General features: G+C 42.7%; 1 protein-coding gene across 1 annotated transcript in view; it reads right to left on the bottom strand.

Annotated features, from left to right (window-relative positions):
• Positions 1-657: 657 nt before the first annotated feature.
• LOC115122069 (regulating synaptic membrane exocytosis protein 2-like) overlaps positions 658-16,731 on the bottom strand; it is a 145,138-nt gene continuing 129,064 nt past the window's right edge. The window contains exons 23-27 of the mRNA XM_065027189.1: positions 7,180-7,321; positions 6,860-6,972; positions 6,588-6,689; positions 3,328-3,467; positions 658-3,207 (exon numbers count right to left, since the gene is read on the bottom strand). Of these exons, the coding sequence (XP_064883261.1) occupies positions 3,010-3,207; positions 3,328-3,467; positions 6,588-6,689; positions 6,860-6,972; positions 7,180-7,321 (695 nt within the window). The 3' untranslated portion in view covers positions 658-3,009. The remainder of the gene's footprint in view (positions 3,208-3,327; positions 3,468-6,587; positions 6,690-6,859; positions 6,973-7,179; positions 7,322-16,731) is intronic.

Consider the following 16,731-nt stretch of genomic DNA (forward strand, 5'->3'; position numbering starts at 1 on the left):
GATAGTAATGTGTGGGTGTTGTGGAACAACCTACCTGGAGAAATAAAGATAGTAATGTGTGGGTGTTGTGGAACAACCTACCTGGAGAAATAAAGATAGTAATGTGTGGGTGTTGGGGAACAACCTACCTGGAGAAATAAAGATAGTAATGTGTGGGTGTTGTGGAACAACCTACCTGGAGAAATAAAGATAGTAATGTGTGGGTGTTGGGGAACAACCTACCTGGAGAAATAAAGATAGTAATGTGTGGGTGTTGTGGAACAACCTACCTGGAGAAATAAAGATAGTAATGTGTGGGTGTTGTGGAACAACCTACCTGGAGAAATAAAGATAGTAATGTGTGGGTGTTGGGGAACAACCTACCTGGAGAAATAAAGATAGTAATGTGTGGGTGTTGTGGAACAACCTACCTGGAGAAATAAAGATAGTAATGTGTGGGTGTTGTGGAACAACCTACCTGGAGAAATAAAGATAGTAATGTGTGGGTGTTGTGGAACAACCTACCTGGAGAAATAAAGATAGTAATTTGTGGATGTTTTGGAACAACCTACCTGGAGAAATAAAGATAGTAATTTGTGGATGTTTTGGAACAGGAAATCAATATGCCCAGATAGATAAAAATGCTCTTGTATGTTGATACTGTTCGCTGGTACTCAGTGTCGGTGTAATATCCATTTTTTATTTGAAAAATAACTTACATAAATCTCTGTACTCAACCATACTTCACCAAGACATAGCCTTGGCATAAACACATTGCACCAAAACAAAAGAAAGAAAAGGCATTCAAAAGGGTAAATAACATGTCTTTGTCATCATGTGAGACATTATTCCTATTCCAAAATATTGTATTCATCTATTTGAGTTTGCTTGTTTTATTCAAATTTCTAATATGTACAATGTCAATCAAAAATGAAAGTATATAGCATCAAGATATTGGATGGACATTAGAATGTATAGGTTTAACATGGAAAAGGAATAATGTCTCAGTTTATTTTCATTCAGACATAACTGTACGATTCTTATACCTCCCATACACAAGAAGCATTTATAATTACTAAAAATAAAAAATAAAAACTGGTCTTGGCTTGTAAATAAACTAATAAAAATATGAAATTAATTTTCTTTTCACAAAAACAAAAAAACTAAATTCATATAGTGTGGCAACATCCCATGTTGTTTGACCTTGTGTTTTTACTCGTCCTCAGAAACAGTGCCTGAACTACACAGCAATATACAGTACATAAGTTGTATGTTTGCCGCTTCTTGCTTGGATATAAATATCCTTCTTGCTGTACCAATACAGATTATTTTTGCATGTTAGTTAACAATACTGAAATAAAATACACTTGCAACCACAACTTTTTTGTCAACCTCCAATGAATATAAAATATTTTTCTTTGTCATTCTTTTTGAAAAAGTGGAAATAAAATATGATCTAGGGGTTGGTGGAATGTTTTGTTATATAACGTTTTAATAGTCTGGCCATGAAAGTAACTAAATTAATTTGCTGTAGAATTCAATTGAAGGTGAGGGGGGAAAAGTAACTAAGTTGACATGCACTGTACAAGAAACTGCAAAACTCCCAAATATCCTCTTTATCAAAACATGCTGAGTTACTTTAAGGTGTGACCAAGCCATGTTGCAGAAAATCCTTTTCAACATGCTTGTTAAACAAATCAAACCCCCCCCCCCCCCAAAAAAAGACATTTGAAACGATACAGAGCTGTAAAAGAACCAACAGTCCTGAAACTCTGGACAATATCAGGGGGATGCCCTAGGACAAGGGAGAGAAAGAGACGTGTACAATTTGCACATAATGTTTATCTTTATAAGGCTTGTAAACCTTTACAATGAAATAAATAATTGACATTTATTTTCATCATCACTTTGTCACATAAACAGTTGTTTTGGATAATTAACTCCAAAAGTTTTTATTTGAGTTTCTCTTACTGTATGTCTGCCAAACACAGACTTATGTTATGGATGGTCTAAAGAATGATAAACAATGTGTCTTTTTTTATCACGCTGTTGCATTCACTCCCCTTTGAAAACCATGCACTAGTGAAATTTATATTTAAAAATAATATAAATTGTTGAAAATGGCTGATGTGTTTTATTTGTTTTTCTTCATCTTTTTTTGCAAGTCGCAGCCTCAAGAAAATAATTTTCTTTTCTTTTTTTCAGCTAAATTTTTGTCCATGCAAAAAAATCATTAATTTTTTTTTTTTTAAATCTTCATTTAAATGTCATACAATATATCAACAGAGAAATAATAACGTTAGGTCATAAAAGTTAGCCTTGTTGTGGGTTCTGATCAAAAGATTCTGGAGTGTCGATAGTACACTAGCCACTTTTGTATTGCCTTTAGTAACTTTAGTATTGTCTCTCTGGTGTGATCTACTACCTATAGGTATTTATATAGGGCCTCATATTCGGAGTTTGAGCTTTAGTTGGGACACCCCACCTCTCCTATTGCAATGATCCTCATAGTTCCATTTACACATCTAGCTAGGTCTGTTGGCGTGGCATGACCAAGCTTCTGGACAGGACAACACTGTCAGTCACCCCTTCAGGTATGCAAGTACATCGACAATTAAAACAAACAAAAAACTAAATAATTAATTAAAAACTAAAACATGTATTTTTCATTCGAAAAGGGCTTCTGTAGAACTCATCGAGCGGGTTCCCAGTTTCGACCCCCATGGCTTAAGATTGGATGAAAACCTGGAATCGCTCGATTTAGAGACAATTCCTGGTGCTAAGAAGTCCGTTACGGCCTTCCAATCTGAGCTGGCGCTCCGACCCGGCTGAGGGAGCGACGCTCGCTACGCACAATGTGTGCGACATTTTGCTCAAAACACAGGATCACGTTTGCACCCCTAGAAACAGGCTCAGAAGACACAACATCAAGCATGCAGTGTAACCGGGGGGCGTGACCGGTCTGTCGCAGCTTGTTTAACCTCAACACTGAGTGCTGCTGCTACAACAATGCTATCAGTCCACACACTGCTATGACCGGCTATCCAATGACGTTTGGGAAGCTCTTCTTGTCAAGGGGGCCAGGGTAGGGTCCACCAATGAGGAAGGAGGAAAGAGCTTGAACCAGCCAATCACCATGTTAGACAGGTCCAGCTCATCTAAAAGTATCTGAACTGCTCCCATAAAGGATTTATGGTCCATGCGTCCGTAGTCTCCCCATACGATGATCTGTGGAGAAGAGGGTTTATTAGACATGTTATTATAATATGTTAGAGGCCTGCATTTGTTTAGAAAGTATGTGTGAACTGTGAAGTATTTATCAAGGCCTTGTAGCACATAGAAGTTTACCTGTAGAACTTTCCCTCCAGGAGCCTCTTCGAAAGGCAGTTGCTGCTGGTAAAGGGGATCCAAGGTTTTTCTTGCTACTTTTGTTTTCTTTTTGGCTATGCAGGCTCCGTTTTCCAAAAGATACACTTTTACATATGGTGCTATGAAGAGAGAGAGAGACAGAATAGTTACAATACTATTGGCAGCATTGTCAATTGGTTCAAGCACTGGTTACCGTAGTGACCAGTTTGTACTAGCATGAGGTTCGGGGCTGTGGGTTCTATTCTATTCCACTCAAATACAGGATACAAAAAATCACAATTCCAGTGGGTCAGAAGTTTACATACACTAAGTTGACTGTGCCTTTAAACAGCTTGGCAAATTCCAGAAGCTTTTGATAGGTTAATTGACATCATTTGAGTCAATTGGAGGTGTACCTGTGGATGTGTTTCAAGGTCTACCTTCAAACTTAGTGCCTCTTTGCTTGACATCATGGGAAAATCAAAAGGAATCAGGCAAGACCTCAGAAAATAAATTGTAGACCTCCACAAGTCTGGTTCATCCTTGGGAGTAATTTCCAACCGCCTGAAGGTACCAGGTTCATCTGTACAAACAATAGTACAGAAATATAAACACCATGGGACCACACAGCCGTCATACCACTCAGGAAGGAGATGCGTTCTGTCTCCTAGAGATGAACGTACTTTGGTGCGAAAAGTGCAAATCAATCCCAGAACAGCAGCAAAGGATCTTGTGAAGATGCTGGAGGAAACAGGTACAGTGCCTTGCGAAAGTATTCGGCCCCCTTGAACTTTGCGACCTTTTGCCACATTTCAGGCTTCAAACATAAAGATATAAAACTGTATTTTTTCGTGAAGAATCAACAACAAGTGGGACACAATCATGAAGTGGAACAACATTAATTGGATATTTCAAACTTTTTTAACAAATCAAAAACTGAAAAATTGGGCGTGCAAAATTATTCAGCCCCTTTACATTCAGTGCAGCAAACTCTCTCCAGAAGTTCAGTGAGGATCTCTGAATGATCCAATGTTGACCTAAATGACTAATGATGATAAATACAATCCACCTGTGTGTAATCAAGTCTCCGTATAAATGCACCTGCAGTGTGATAGTCTCAGAGGTCCGTTAAAAGCGCAGAGAGCATCATGAAGAACAAGGAACACACCAGGCAGGTCCGAGATACTGTTGTGAAGAAGTTTAAAGCCGGATTTGGATACAAAAAGATTTCCCAAGCTTTAAACATCCCAAGGAGCACTGTGCAAGCGATAATATTGAAATGGAAGGAGTATCAGACCACTGCAAATCTACCAAGACCTGGCCGTCCCTTTAAACCTTCAGCTCATACAAGGAGAAGACTGATCAGAGATGCAGCCAAGAGGCCCATGATCACTCTGGATGAACTGCAGAGATCTACAGCTGAGGTGGGAGACTCTGTCCATAGGACAACAATCAGTCGTATATTGCACAAATCTGGCCTTTGTGGCAAGAAGAAAGCCATTTCTTAAAGATATCCATAAAAAGTGTCGTTTAAAGTTTGCCACAAGCCACCTGGGAGACACACCAAACATGTGGAAGAAGGTGCTCTGGTCAGATGAAACCAAAATTGAACTTTTTGGCAACAATGCAAAACGTTATGTTTAGCATAAAAGCAACACAGTTCATCACCCTGAACACACCATCCCCACTGTCAAACATGGTGGTGGCAGCATCATGGTTTGGGCCTGCTTTTCTTCAGCAGGGACAGGGAAGATGGTTAAAATTGATGGGAAGATGGATGGAGCCAAATACAGGACCATTCTGGAAGAAAACCTGATGGAGTCTGCAAAAGACCTGAGACTGGGACGGAGATTTGTCTTCCAACAAGACAATGATCCAAAATATAAAGCTAAATCTACAATGGAATGGTTAAAAAATAAACATATCCAGGTGTTAGAATGGCCAAGTCAAAGTCCAGACCTGAATCCAATCGAGAATCTGTGGAAAGACCTGAAAACTGCTGTTCACAAATGCTCTCCATCCAACCTCACTGAGCTCGAGCTGTTTTGCAAGGAGGAATGGGAAAAAATGTCAGTCTCTCGATGTGCAAAACTGATAGAGACATACCCCAAGCGACTTACAGCTGTAATCGCAGCAAAAGGTGGCGCTACAAAGTATTAACTTAAAGGGGCTGAATAATTTTGCACGCCCAATTTTTCAGTTTTTGATTTGTTAAAAAAGTTTGAAATATCCAATAAATGTTGTTCCACTTCATGATTGTGTCCCACTTGTTGTTGATTCTTCACAAAAAAATACAGTTTTATATCTTTATGTTTGAAGCCTGAAATGTGGCAAAAGGTCGCAAAGTTCAAGGGGGCCGAATACTTTCGCAAGGCACTGTACAAAAGTATCTATATCCACATTAAAACGAGTCCTATATCGACACTGTTTGGCCATAATGACCGTTGTTATGTTTGGAGGAAAAAGGGGGAGGCTTGCAAGCTGAAGAAAATAATCCCAACCGTGAAGCAAGGGGGTGGCAGCATCATGTTGTGTGGGTGCTTTGCTGCAGGAGGGACTGGTGCACTTCACAAAATACAGTAGATGGCATCATGAGGTAGGAAACTTATGTGGATATATTGAAGCAACATCTCAAGACATCAGTCAGGGAGTTAAAGCTTGGTCGCAAATGGGTCTTCCAAATGGACAATGACCCCAAGCATACTTCCAAACTTGTGGCAAAATGGCTCAAGGACAACATAGTCAAGGTATTGGAGTGGCCATCACAAAGCCCTGAACTCAATCCTATAGAAAATTTGTGGGCAGAACTGAAAAAGCGTGTGCGAGCAAGGAGGCCTACAAACCTACTCAGTTACACCAGCTCTGTCAGGAGGAATGGGCCAAAATTTACCCAACTTATTGTGGGAAGATTGTGGAAGGCTACCCGAAACGTTTGACCCGAGTTAAACAATTTAAAGGCAATGCTACCAAAAACGAATTGAGTGTATGTAAACGTCTGATCCACTGTGAATGTGATGAAAGAAATAAAAGCTGAAATAAATAATTCTCTTTACTATTATTCTGACATTTCACATTGTTAAAATAAAGTGGTTATCCTAACTGACCTAAGACACGGAAATTTCACTTGGATTAAATGTCAAGAATTGTGAAAAATGGAGTTTAAATGTATTTGGCTAAGGTGTATGTAAACTTCCGACTTCAACTGTATGTGTCTGCTAAATAGCATATATTAATATATTATACATCACGTAGTAAATTACCTGGCAGTGCCTTGGAACCTGGTTTTCCCACAAGGCCACGGGCTCGGATCACTTCCACCTCCAGCGCTCCTTTCTTGTCCACGATTCCAATCTGGATGTCACCTGAACAACACACACCACAGCCAACACAATGTTAACACTCCATTCACACAATACAGATATCCTTTCCGTATGGGATGGGGTCGCTAAAGGCGTCTTGACACATAAACCAAATATTTAATTCATTCAGAATATCTTGACACAACATTGTTCCAGTAATCTGATCCACCCACCCATGGGTGGTGTAGCTAGCGTCTGTCGTCCAACCAGCTGGGCTGGGCCTAGTCCATCCAGGAAGTCAGAGAACTGGGCGTCGGAGGACAGTCTCACACCAGGGAAGATCAGGCTGGAACGGAAGGGAGAGATGACACTGGTAACTATGGAGACTAAAGAAGAAGGCCTCAAAGCTTGAACTTTCTTATTTAGAGTTGGCAAGATCCCCAAAAAGACAGGAAATTCAAATGAGCACCCCAAACCTACATTTGACCTAAAACAAAGTTTTTGTTGGGGGGGGGGGGAATTATCACATTGGTATGCGTCAGACTTCACTTACTTTCCCTCGGAGCTGTAGCTGTTCATGCTGCCGTCGGTGGACTCCCTGCTGGCCTGCCGAGTCATCCTGCTCCTCATCTCTACGGCCAAACCCGTCTCTGTGCTCCTCTGCACGGTGCTGCGAAGCTTCTTCCCACCGGCTTCTGGAAAGAACAGAGGGACAGAGCGGGAGAAAGAGGTAGAGAGAGGGACAGAGAGAGGGACAGAGAGAGGGAAAGAGCAGGGTGGAGAAATAGTCAATACATTGCTCTCAAGTGTGTGCTTTGCTTTCGAATTACATACAGTAGGTTAATTGTAGACATAGCATTTTCACTTATTACGAGAAGTCTCATTGAAGTCATCAACAGGAAGATCACACTTCCACTCTATGGCAATTCTACCAACAACATCATGCATCCTATTCTCAGTGCTACCAAGGCACTGCAACTTCCGTGTGATCATTTAGCAAAGAGATTTATTAAACATAAAGTGCCATAATACAGTATCTACAGAAATATTTTTTAAAAACAGTTGTGTGTGCATACGTGCATGTGTATGTGTGTTCGTGTATGAATGGGCTAAACAGAAGAAGACCATGTACATCCCTCTTCCTGCTATGCCAGAGCACCGGCTGCCTGCTCTGCAGGGTTCTTGCTCTATCTTAGAGTCTCTCTCTCCCTCCATCCCTCTGTTTCACCTAGGACCATTCCGTGTCTGGCCTCCCCCAACTGATACAAGGTGACAGCTGACTGCCCCCATTAGACCACTGAACATCTCCAATCTATGTGACAGCAGGCCCTGCGTAGGGCACATGGCCAGGACGTGGCTGGAGCTGCGTGGGGCCTGAATGGCATTCTTTGCAAACCACCAAGGAGGGCCAGGAGAGGGATATACTGGAGGTAACTGTAGGAGCAGGTCCTGGTACAGGTCAGCCACGGCAGAGGTCTACACAAGTCACATGACAGGGCTTTTTGCAGAGAACTAGAAACAAAATGGCAATTCCTTCAAATACAAAAATGCATAAGGGGTACAGTGGACTAATTAAAAGTGTCAAATGGTAAAAGGTGAACTAATGTGTCTGTCTTGTCTCTCAGTAAGGAATGCAGGAAGCAGAGGTATTGAGTTCAAGCAGTGTTATTGTTTTATCTCGGAGGATAACCAGGGTAAAGAGAACGAACGTAAATAGAGCAAATTTGTGTCAGGCATGACCACTGGACAGGGAATGCATGTCAGCATAGAGAGTGAATGTTCCTCACTCAATGTTTACATACAGAAGAGTGGTTCTGCTTTATCACAGGAACAACCTTTATGAGGGCAACACACAGAGGGGGTAATAAAGCCCTCTATAACCAAGACCTCTTACAGTTTGAAGAGCACTCAACAATTCCCCATTCTCTGTGTTCAAATAAACAGAAAATAATCTGGCATATATTCATATTATTCTTAATACAATTTCACTCTCTGTAATTTAGAATTTGTGTGTGTGTGATTTGTGCCAAGAATATACTCATCTTCAAACGCTTTAATTATACTCTGACTACTGTCCCTGCCTGCAGCTTCTCTCACTTCCTGTCTGCCTGCCCGCCTGCCTGTCTCCCATCCACAGGAAGTACAGACTCTTAGAATCAGAGGAAGATATGCCTTTATTACTCAGGCAGGCCCTCACTGCTGAGGCCAGAACCCTGGCATCTCAGCTATTCAATGACATCCGCCTCCTCATCCTCTCCTCAGCACTGACAAAGCAAACTGGATTCAGATACGCTGAGAGTGACGTCTAAAGGCATCTAAAAAGCTGCCAGTGTGACAGTCAGGCTCCCGCCATGCAGCAACCACCTAAACACAAGCAATGAGCGATGTGCTGAATGATCAGCTGAATGAATCAATGAACATTCATTCAGCTGAATCAAAGACACTGTATGTACTGCAGTTAGCATGCATATGGCTGTATGTATCTGAGGTCATTGTGGATGGCAATACTAATAAAGGAGGAGAAGCTAATCTATGAAATCGCTTTTTAATGGCCAGCCAACTGTTTTTAATGATGCAGTTTATACCTAATGCTGAATAAAGGTGTGTGATTATGATGAGACTGCATGTGCCATGAGCCACCCTCTCCCCGTATCACACTAAAGGGGAAAACAATCTAGAAAAAGATGTATTCTGCAAAGAGATCTGTGAAAGACAGAAAAAAATGTAAAGCATTTAGAAAATGCTGCAGTGCATCCAGCCCCAGCCGTGAAACACTGCTCAATGAAAATGCGTCACTTTGGAGTGGTAGAGATATATGGGCTCTGGGAAAATCATACAACGCCACTTTGGAGTGGTAGAGATATATGGGCTCTGGGAAAATCATAAAATGGCACTTTCCCAGAGCCCATCTAGATGCTAGAACAAAACCTTCATTTGAGGAGCTATTCTCTGCAGGAGTCCTAAGATGCTCTAAAATACTGTCTTCACATAACATGTTAAACTACACATCAAAGACTCACCTGCAGTGTCACTTCCGTCCAATCAAATGACTGTTTACAAACATCATCAGTACAGGGCGAAATGTTTGTGAACAGCAACTTGATTGGACGCACATTTTGGGTCGACTACTCTAGTGCCTTTAACTCCAGGTAAGATTAAAGTCAGTGTCTACCCAGAAAGAGGATTGGGTCGACTACTCTAGTGCCTTTAACTCCAGGTAAGATTAAAGTCAGTGTCTACCCAGAAAGAGGATTGGGTCGACTACTCTAGTGCCTTTAACTCCAGGTAAGATTAAAGTCAGTGTCTACCCAGAAAGAGGATTGGGTCGACTACTCTAGTGCCTTTAACTCCAGGTAATATTAAAGTCAGTGTCTACCCAGAAAGAGGATTGGGTCGACTACTCTAGTGCCTTTAACTCCAGGTAAGATTAAAGTCAGTGTCTACCCAGAAAGAGGATTGGGTCGACTACTCTAGTGCCTTTAACTCCAGGTAAGATTAAAGTCAGTGTCTACCCAGAAAGAGGATTGAGATGAAGGGGGCTGGAGACATTTCTAGTGTATTATCTCAATACTCATCATGTCTATTTCAGAAGAGTCTATTAAGTCTATTTATAGGAGGAGGGTAATACAATCCCCCTAACCCAGCTAACACAACCACAGCTAATACAATCCCACTAACCTAGTTTTGTGAAAACATCCTATCTGGATTATCAAACATATTCTCAACACCCACTCAGAAATAAAACAACTATAAACACACACACTCGACACCGGAGACGAGGTCAACACAATATCTAAATCTATTCTACCGCCCACATCAAAACAAATAGTGATTCATTCCAATCGAGACAAGACAAGCATGCTTGCCAGTGTTTCAGAACAGAACATCAGACTAAAGCAGTAGCCAACGACACAAACAGGGAAGTAGCTACTGAAGTAAAAGAAGCCTCTCCAAAAACACACTGAGCATGCCCATCCACCAGCAACACAGTACTGTACCACAGCTAATACTACAACAGCCTCCAGCCTCCCCATGCTCCCTCTCCCCCGTCAGGTCATCAGTCAACCATCAGTCCATCCCTCCCTCTCCTCTATCCCCCGCTCCATCTCTCTCCACCCCTTCATCTGCTCCCTCTCTTCCCGCTGCCCTTCTCCAACCCCCCATCCCTCTGCTCCCTCTCTCCCCCCTCAGCTCCTTCCTCTCTCCCTCCAGCAGCAGCAGCTGTGTGTGTCTGCCTCAGTGTCCCAAGGTTAGGGCCATCTCGTCTTACCTCCGTCCTCCTCGTCGAAGGAGTTCATGCAGGGGAAGTAGTTGGCCAGCGCCTCGAACGACGCAGACAGGCTCATCTTGCTCTGGGAACGCTGCATGCGCATCCCGGACCCCGGGGCGCCAGCCGCTGCAGTGGCATCATGCCCCTGCCTACCCATGGTCACTGATCAACCACTGATCACCTGAGTCAAGTGGCCTTCTAGCGGAGGTTACAGGTCTCCAGAGAGCTCTACCGTGCACCGAGAGGATAACTGAAGAACTGGTTGAACGCTGAAGCTCAAGAGAAGACTATGGAGCTGTACTGTAGCAGAATGGCTCTCTGATGTAGCTCTGCGTGTTGTCTCCCTGTGCTGCGTAGAGTGAGACTGGGTTGAGAGAGAGCTTGCTTGCTTCTCTGCTCCGTGTTAGTGCTCTGTGCTATGTGCCTGCTACTCAGCTCCTCTCCATCCTTCTCCTCTTCTAACGCAATTGGGAAAAGAAGAGGGGGGGGGGCAAGCTGCATCCTTCTCCGCCAATCAGAGGGCTCACTGCTCAGGCGCACCTCGGCTGCCTCTCCAGGCAAAGGAGCTCTACCCAGAGATACAACTCACTGAACCTCACTGGCTACTCTCTCGCACACACGCACGGATGCACACACACACACACACACACACACACACACACACACACACACACACACACACACACACACGGACACGCATGCACACACACACATGCACAGACGCACCCACAAATGCAGAGCCACAGAGGTCCCTGTGACAGCCAGCCATTAGGGGCATAAACAACCCTGAACAGCTATTCCACAGGGGGGGGTGTTGGCCACATGCCGGTCACTCACAGTTCACGTGATAGATCTCCATCCCCCTCCCACCCCCACGGTCCCCAGTAGCGCAGTTCTCTTCAGTGTTTTTCCATCAAAGATTGCAGCAAACCCCATGTAGCCAGCTATCCCACTCTCTGTTTAGATACCAATGCATCACCAGTACAGAGGCGCTGAAATTATTGCCATTATCGAAGGAGAATTCACTAGAGCTAATTCAAATTTACTGTCTGTTAAACAATTGTCATTTGTGAGAGAATCTCACAAAATGGCTGTCAACCGAATTCTTGTCTTTGAGACATCACTTCCTTCAACATCATTTCAACCACCAACACTACAACATGGACTGTTTGAATGAGTTGCCATAAACACTGCAGAGTTCATTATCTCTGGCATCTCTCTCTTCAACCTCAGGCAACAGACATCCTCTAAACAGCTCACTTCAGTACTGGGAGTGTGTGTGCTTGGACCAGCTTGGACCAGCTTGGACCATCCATCCAGAACCACTTCAGCCCAGATCTCACAGGTGGTTCCTAAGACCCTTTACAAAGTTTGTGAGCACGGTAAAATTAGATTGGAATATAGGGCATCTCTCCCACATGCCATTACAATCTAGGACATCAGGCTTGGTGAAGAGAGAGAGCCAAAGTGTCTGTAGAGGCAGGTTAGCACTGAAACAACAGACCGCTAAATTGTGCTGTTGTAACTATCTTGTCAGAAAACCAACTGCTGTGCTTTTTCTCAGAGAAACTGGCAGAATAGACACAGTACTGGCCAATTACTGAACAAGCACTGAGCTGCTCTCCTTTAAATATAGCATACCTCTGGGCTACAGTCCCTCACTGGGAATAAAAGTCCTCACTAAGAGAAACACTGCAACCTATTTCCACGAAACAAAATCGCCCAATTTCCCCTTTTGTCCATTGAATGACATGTTCTCATGTTCTCAAGTGAAGGAAATTAGACAGAAGAGAAGAACACCGCCTGAACCAATTGGGTCGTTTTAATGCGTCATCTGACTCTAGCAGTTTGGAATATGACAAGGATTCGACCAGAGTGAACGTTGAGATATGTGTACTAAACACTTGACTTTCGTTTAAATCCTGAATTGTTCTTAATGGGAGACATTTATATTTTTAAGTGCACTAAAATCAGAATACAACTCATTGTGTATTAATGAGGATCCTGCTAACACCTCCTCCTACGTATCACAACCATCAGACACACACCGTTAACTTTGAGGTAGGTGATCCGGCTGTGAGAGCCAGAGGCTTAATGTTTTGGAATGGCACCAATAATTATTGGATCATTATAATGAGTGAGGTCACACTAACAAGCCAAAAGTACGTGCATCTTTATATTGCTGGACTATTCATTCCAGAGTGTGACACACTCATCACTACAGGAAGAAGACAGAAGATGGCAATAAGTGACGTTTTGTTAAGTAGCCTTGTCACTTGATATGGCAGAGAGTGATGTGTTCTGTTGGTCTCAGAGCTCTAGTACTCTACTGAATGCTTGGCTGATTCCTGGTTCCTTGTTCCATTAGTTCTATAGAACGAAGAATACCCAACTACATTCTACATGTTTCAAAGAGTAAAGGACTTGCAGAGAGGTAGACCACTACAGCACATCAGACGATCCCTCTGAGGACACTTATTCTTCCCTGTGAAGAATCCTTCAACCATGAGGTTGGTGTGGGGATTATGACAGGTCTGACTTGTCTAAAATGGAAAATACTCACCTGAGTGGCAGATTGTAAGAGATGCATCAGATTGGAGCTGATATATATACATTATAAGTAACCCACAAACAAGGTCTTAGTGTGGAAAAAATATCCACAGTATATAGATACACAGCTTTGATATCTGTCTTTACCTAGCAACGTACATGCAACATTGCCATAACAACCCAGAGCTACTGTAAAACAAGGGTGTGAAAGATTCAGAGGAATGGTCCAGACGTTCTGGGAAGTGGAATGGTAACGTGTCTCACTGACCAGGTGACTGTGATCGGCGTTCAACGAAAACAACACGCTGCGCAGGTGCCGTGTGCCACAACATTAGCACCTTCGGTGTAGCCAACCCTCCACCTTCCACCCAACCAAGGACCAAGAGATGACGTAAAGACCAATGGCCAAGGTGTTGAATACAATACACAGACTCGTCTGAAGAAAATGAGGTTGATTACATAGCCAGCTGGTTTATTTCCCACATGTCTGTCTGTGTAGATCTGGTGTCCACAAATAGAGTCCACTTCACACTCCTTTCAGAGGACTAAAAATAAATAAATGAAAGCCAGGGGCTGAAATCTCATTAATTGTGAAATATACTGCACATGGGTAAGAAAAGGTCTCTCTATTGAAGTAATTCATATTAATTAATGCAGCAAGTTAAAAGTTGGCCATTAGTATAAAGCATAGAAGGTCATTTCAACTCTTTTATGTTTCAGCTGGTGAAGAAATGAACTGTGCTTTACATGATCTTCATTTCTGTAATCAGTTCTCTGTCCAACACTTCCTAAGGAAACACAGCATTAAAGCCCCACTGATCAATTAGTCTACAGTAGAGATCTACAGTAGAGGTCTACAGTAGAGGTCTACAGTAGAGGTCTATGGGCATAAAGAAGATGCCCACAGTTTTAGTTTCCCTGGTACAATGGAACCAATGATATATTGCACACTTCAAATCAAGCGCACCTGAAACACTTTCAATATGCATTCTGACCGTGGTCTGGAAGTCCATAGACCTTCTACCTTATAAGACTGTACAGCAATGACCGCCTCAACATCTTTGGCTCTTTGCCAACAACGTGTACAATAGTTTTTAAGATGTATTAGTTTTATTACGATCAAAACAGCAAAAAGACGACAGATAGTCGGGAAAATAATAGCACCTCACACGACGGGAATCCCAAGAATGCTACTCATCAGATGATAACAGCAAGTCCGGGGCAAAATAACCCAGAAGTGACGCGGGTGGTGAGCAGCAACATAAAGACATCAAAGACTGGTTGGTCTTTGGGGAAGAAAACGTGTGTGATTGATGGCGCAGGGTGTGGCTGAGCGTTAGACAGAGAAACAGAACCAGTCAGTCTGCAGAGTGTAAACACAGCCTAATGGAGCTGTCCTGTCCTGTCCCTTCTGTTTCATCTCTCTCTAATGCCCAGTCCACCACCGTCATACAGACCAGCACAACAGCAGCCCTCAGACCATACAGCTAGGGTTATAATGGGGCGGCAGGGTAGACTAGTGGTTAGAGCGTTGGACTAGTAACCGAAAGGTTGCAAGTTCAAATCCCCAAGCTGACAAGGTACATATCTGTCATTCTGCCCCTGAACAGGCAGTTAAGGGAGAATGGATTTGAAGACTAATCATAATGATATTATGTCATATTGTATAATATCATTTTGTATTGTTTCAAGTCACATCAGATTAGATCACATGATATACATATAGGGTGGGGGGGAAGCCAAGGTATGGAGATGAGAGGCGTCAGTATCTCATTTTGATCCAACATCTCATTCCATTTCACAGAGGTCAGTCAGTTAGTCAGGCAAACTTTACAGTAACAGTCAGAGGAACTACAGGATGGAAAGTCCACTGATGCCGAGGAAACCAAAAGAGGCAGATTTCTGGGAAGAAGAGAGTGTAAAAGAGAGTTCTGGTTTGGATACTTGTCAAAGCTACATTAAGACTGACATTGAGCCCTAGTCAATAACACACATTAGCCCTACACGTTGTTTCCAGGAACCAATGGAATCCTTCAGGTCTCAGGCAAGGTCACACAAGTGTTTTCAACAAACCACCCGTTACGCACGCACACACACAGAGCTTACCGTATGTAGTTCACACCATCAGTTTGTGAGGAAAGTGTGACATGTGTGGAGGTGGACACACAAGGTAAGGTGAAGTAGGAACACACTGAGCTGTATAGAGACAGCAGCGGCACAGTGACTACCTGTACTCAGTGGTGTGAATACACTGACAGACAGAGAGGGAGAGATGGTGAGAGAGAGAGAGAAAACGAGAGAATGAGAGAGAGATGTTATGACAGCCGTGGGATGGCTTTCAGAGTCAAGATAATCATCTATAATACAATTTGCAATCACGTTTCACGTTCCACTCTCTAATACAGTATACATATGCATCAGTAGTGTTATGATGCAAAATATCATACATCATACCAATGAAAACAAAACTGTTTTGTTTGAGTGACATGTGGCCTGTGAAGGCAATATCATGGATATGTCATCATTAAACAAAATACTAGTTAAAAAGAAAACAGGAACACTTCCCAGAACGAATAGGACATTCAAAAACCCAACTGTTGGTGACTAAGAGGATATAGACAATAAATAATACATTTTGACAGATTGCTCATAGCTCTTCCTCATTGAAAAACAGTATTATTACACATTGGAACACAGAGTGGGAGGACAGTCAAGCAGTCGAGAACAGAAACAGAACATATCTTTAGTAATGGTTAAAACCGTGGTGAGTGAGTGAGTGAGTGATAGGGGAAGTGTATGTTTAGCACAGCTGTGTTGATTGTCTGTCTGTGGGCAGTCAGTCTGTGGTCGGAGAGGAGCTGACTTGGTGACACAGGAGCCATATGCTAGGGGAAGGGGTGTGAGGTGAGTCACGTTCCAAGCTGACAGACTAACAGGCTGTCGGTGGATGAGACGTTTACCAAAAAAACAACAGTGTTATGTTATGTAAGCTGATAAGCCAATGGTAAAGCTGCTTGATGGATGGATCATCCCTTTTCTATGATTCAATGGCACCCTATTCCCTATGTAGTGCAGTAGTTTTGACCAGAGCTATGGGCCCTGGTGAAAAGTTGTGCACTATAAAGGTAACCTGGATGTTGTAACGAGGTGACCTATTAACAAATGGCATCACAGTCAACAGCAGAAAGAAACAGAAAAAGACCACACAGCTTAGGGAGCGAGTGAGGCAACTGGGGAAAACCTTACTAGTCATTATTTTAATAGTCATTTAGCAGATACCTTTAT

This window comes from Oncorhynchus nerka, linkage group LG14 (assembly GCF_034236695.1).
Source record: "Oncorhynchus nerka isolate Pitt River linkage group LG14, Oner_Uvic_2.0, whole genome shotgun sequence".
Lineage (NCBI taxonomy): Eukaryota > Metazoa > Chordata > Actinopteri > Salmoniformes > Salmonidae > Oncorhynchus > Oncorhynchus nerka.